At 41.4% G+C, this 4,290-nt stretch overlaps 1 protein-coding gene across 1 annotated transcript in view; it reads right to left on the bottom strand.

Annotated features, from left to right (window-relative positions):
• caln2 (calneuron 2) overlaps positions 1–2,969 on the bottom strand; it is a 63,197-nt gene extending 60,228 nt beyond the window's left edge. The window contains exon 1 of the mRNA XM_079507476.1: positions 2,834–2,969. Coding sequence (XP_079363602.1) covers positions 2,834–2,951 — 118 coding nt within the window. The 5' untranslated portion in view covers positions 2,952–2,969. The remainder of the gene's footprint in view (positions 1–2,833) is intronic.
• Positions 2,970–4,290: the final 1,321 nt, after the last annotated feature.

The raw sequence follows: 4,290 nt of genomic DNA, 5'->3' as shown, positions 1-4,290 counted from the left end.
ACACACACACACACACACACACACACGGCTGCTGGGGATCCTGGTTACAGCATATAAGGGTGATGGATGATGATGGAGTCAGAAAGCAGAGGAATTGGCACCAGCAAATCTCTGGGCTGATAAACTAGACTTCTCTCTGCGCTAACTGATCCTGGAAGAGACTGCGTGTGTCTCTGAAGTGGGATCAGGCACTGCCTGCATTGAGCCGGCCAGTAGCGCAGCAGCACATCAAACAACCTCCTGTCCTTTAAAGAACGGTTGCCAAACAGCTGAAGGCTTCATGTATGGCATGTGAATACTTGACTGTCTAAACCAGTTTTGTTTTGCAAAAGCAAGTGTTCAGTGAATCCACTGATGGCTTGATTATTATAGGGACACTGGATTAAGATGGAAACTAGAAAGGGGAGCTAAGTAGTGCAAATCCTCGCCAGGAGGCACTACCTCCTTCCATCTTTCTGCTGCATGTACTGTAAGTAGGTCAGAGAGACTTTGTCAGTACCCGAGAAAGCGGGAGTCTATCCCCGTTTCAATGCGCTAGACCCCTGGGATATGGATTGCTGAGGTGGAGTGCAACACCTACAATCAGCTCCCAGCACTTACCACACATCTTGCCTCACTCAAGCCATACTGCTAAATGCTCTAAATTGGCCAGCTCTACCGACTGAGCTACGTGGACACACACGACGACAATGTTTTTGGGATGTGCACGTTTATGAAAAGGGAGGGGACAACGGGTGAGGGTGATGACAAGAGATACTGATTGTTAATGCCTTGTGTGAATTATGTTTGTACAGTGGCGAGTGGTAACACAAATCAGCACTGGAATTTAAATGACAGGTGCCCCCATCTCTGTCCAAATTGATAAAAAGCACACCCATGTGAAGTGAGGGGCGCTCTTATCATCATACATCATCATATATCATCTCAGTCTGGCCAATCACAATTTGTGTCCTCACTTTTCTGTCTTCACTTTTCTGCGCTCACTTTTATCTTCAATATGTACTTTGCTCAGCCAATCAAATCATCGCTATGGGGTGATCAGCCAATCACAAGCCAATGTTTGTGTTACACAAAACCGGAAAGCTGGGCATAGGAGGCCCTCAAAAACAGTTTAAAAGAGGAATATGCAGCCAAAGAATGCCAACCAGCTGATCCATCATAAAATGAATAATGGACCCGAATGAGAGGAGCAGCATTTAATGCTACACTCTAGTAAGAAGTAAAAAATAAGTAAAAAGTAAGAAGGCTCCTGATCGAGTTGGTCACCATTTCCGGTGTAACTAGCAACCAACTTGAAAGTGGACAAATTAAACTTATGGTTAGGTTGCAATGCAAATGGTGGTGCATTTATATAGCGCTTTTATCAAAAGCACTTTACATAGATTCACTTTACATGCATTCACCCATTCACACACACATTCATACACCGATGGCGGAAGAAACCATGCATGTGATGACACCAACATGCACATCGGGAGCAATTAGGGGTTTCGAGTCTTGCTCAAGGACACTTCGACAACAACTCTGGGGGAGCCCAGGATCGAGCCGGGAACCTCACGCGGTTGCCACCCATCCAGCCTCTCTACCGGCCACTCTACCCCTGATCCACTGCCGCCCCAATGTAAAATGTAACATGTTGTGTGTCAAGAGAAACATATATGTTACAACACTGCCTTCATACGCATTCATTGTCAACCCTCTCTCCATCATGCTCTCTGACTTGTGACAGCTCACACTAAGCTGAATGTGCACGGCCTCCCGCAGACATTAGGACATGCATAATATAATGCTAATCGGCTTAGTGGTCTGCTATATTAGCTAACGGACAAAAACACTGATGAACAGACACAGACAAACACGCTCAAATTCAATGGCAGAGGTAAAAATGTAAGTCAATTAAGTGTATTAAAATGTAATCAAGTGTGTCGGTAAGTGTTGAGTGTTATCACTAGTGTGTGATTTGGTAGAACAGCCCCTTTAATGAAGACATCATGTTCATTAAGGAAGGCCAGCTTTTTGGTAGTGTTAAGACATGCATCCTCATAATACTGTGCTCACAAATGCCACAGTTCTTTAGTCTAGCATTATTATATTGTGAAATATAAGCCCCTGAGTTCAATATCTATAAGCTTACAGAAACATCATTGAACGATTCAAAGAAAATCACTGAGCAATTACAAGGCCACTGCTGCAGCTCAGTGATGCAGTGTTTCAACATGTCTGTCCTTAATTGCCAGATTACATCGATTTCCTATGTTGTTAAATTCTGTACTTTGGTAATGGAGAGTTTTAATTGTTTTAATGATGCATCTCAGGGGATCTCAAAACACAACACATTTCTTATACATTTTACAATATTTCCTCATACACAGATGAAGGTGAGTGATATAAATTGACTTATTTCCCCCCCCCCAACTGGCCCAAGTTTAATTTACAAATCTGACCCCATCTTATTTCGTCACTCTCGCTGTCAATCCGTCTATAGTATCTTCAGAATGTTTACATTAAATGCATGAATGTTTAATGATCAATATTGACCGAGGTCATAATTTTTTTTATATATATATATATATATATATATATATATATATATTTAGTTTTGACTTCATTTTTAAATTTCAGTTACAAATATTTAATGATTAATTTAAAGTTTTAATGAGGTGTGTAATGTTGTGATTTGGAGCTGAGTTGCCGTAGTAATTTAATAAAGGTACTTTTAAAATCCATCAATCTCTCTCTCTCTCTCTCTCTCTCTCTCTCTCTCTCTCTCTCTCTCTCTCTCTCTCTCCTTGTCTTATCTGGTCTACCTCTGAGCCTGGTTGCCTGTACTCACCTCCAAGCTCCTCCGTGGAGATGCTGTTGAGCTGGAAGCCTTGGCTGCTGTCGGACAGGGAGCTGCTCAGGAGGTTGTCAGGGTAGAGCAGACCCGCTCGCACATGATGGAACGGCATCGTCCCCCTGCGCACGCACACACACATAAACACACACGCACGCAGAGAGAGAGAGAGAGAGAGAGAGAGAGAGATACAGAATATGGGGCTATATTAATAAAGGCCAGTACAATGATTGTATAATGATAACAAAACAAAAAATAATATCATATCAGTAAAACAAGTAAGTAAGCAAGTAAACAATCACAGTAAGGACAGATTAACATATATCCGTCTAACAACTGTATAAAAACAACAACAAGGGATGTCCCGATCACGTTTTTTTGCTACTGATTCCGATCATTTGATTTTGAGCATCTGCCGATACCGATTTTTCCCGATCCGATATTAATATTTTATAGAACACGTTTACGCCATATCACAATAGTACAATATCCCAAATCACAGACAATGTCCCTGTCTAATATCATGATATGGATATAATATTATATGTCCCGATCATGTTTTTTGGCTCCGATTCCGATCATTTGAAAATGACGTGATCGGCCCCGATTTCCGATCACCCGATCCGATAAGGACAACCCTAACAACAACAGCAGCAGCAGCAACAGTCTACAACAAGCAGCCTCTTGTGTAAGCTTTTCAAATGGACTTTCAGATTTGTGGGATGTTTCCCCTTGAGAAATGTTCCACATACTTTATCACCTTCCACTACACAGCTCTTATCTCTGACACAGATTGTCAAATTCAAAGTAATCCCAAATGGGACACAAGCACATTCTCCAGACTTTTGTCGCTGCTGCCAGACCATAAGGTGCTGACAGCGGGCATAAGACTGGCGCAGCTAAAATAATAATAATAATAATATATGAAAAAAATAAAATGGAAATGGATTAAAACGTTAATTTTAGTTTGTTTTAGCTTGTTTTTTAATTACACAATAGGGAGTTGGGGCGATTTGTACAAAACGGGTACAAACTTTAGAAGACAAACCCGTCTTGATCACATGACTATGGAGAGCATGTTTACCGATTTGCATGAAATTTGGATAAAATCTGAAGGAGTAATATTAGAAAATGTGTTTTACATATGTCGGCCTCCTGGTGGCGCTATAAAGAGCAAATGTGAAAAATTCCAGGCAAAGGTTTTTCCTTGGCCTGGGAGAGTGCATACAAAGTTTTACACAGATCGTACAGTTAGAGGTAAAAACACTAATCGGCCAGTTACAGCGCCACCATGAGGCTGAGTTGAAAATGTTCCAGTGGCATTTCTTCCTCTGCCTATGGGAATGTGCGTGCACAATTTCATGGAAATCACACGATGTGTTCATGATTTGCGACATTTTGTTTGAAACTGACTATGTCTATGGAAGCCATAGACAATCAAGATGGAGTCTGAA

This window comes from Electrona antarctica, assembly GCF_951216825.1.
Source record: "Electrona antarctica genome assembly, chromosome: 8".
Classification (NCBI taxonomy): Eukaryota; Metazoa; Chordata; class Actinopteri; order Myctophiformes; family Myctophidae; genus Electrona; species Electrona antarctica.
Note: the sequence above shows the minus strand (reverse complement) of the source record. Positions and strands in the feature narration are given on the sequence as shown.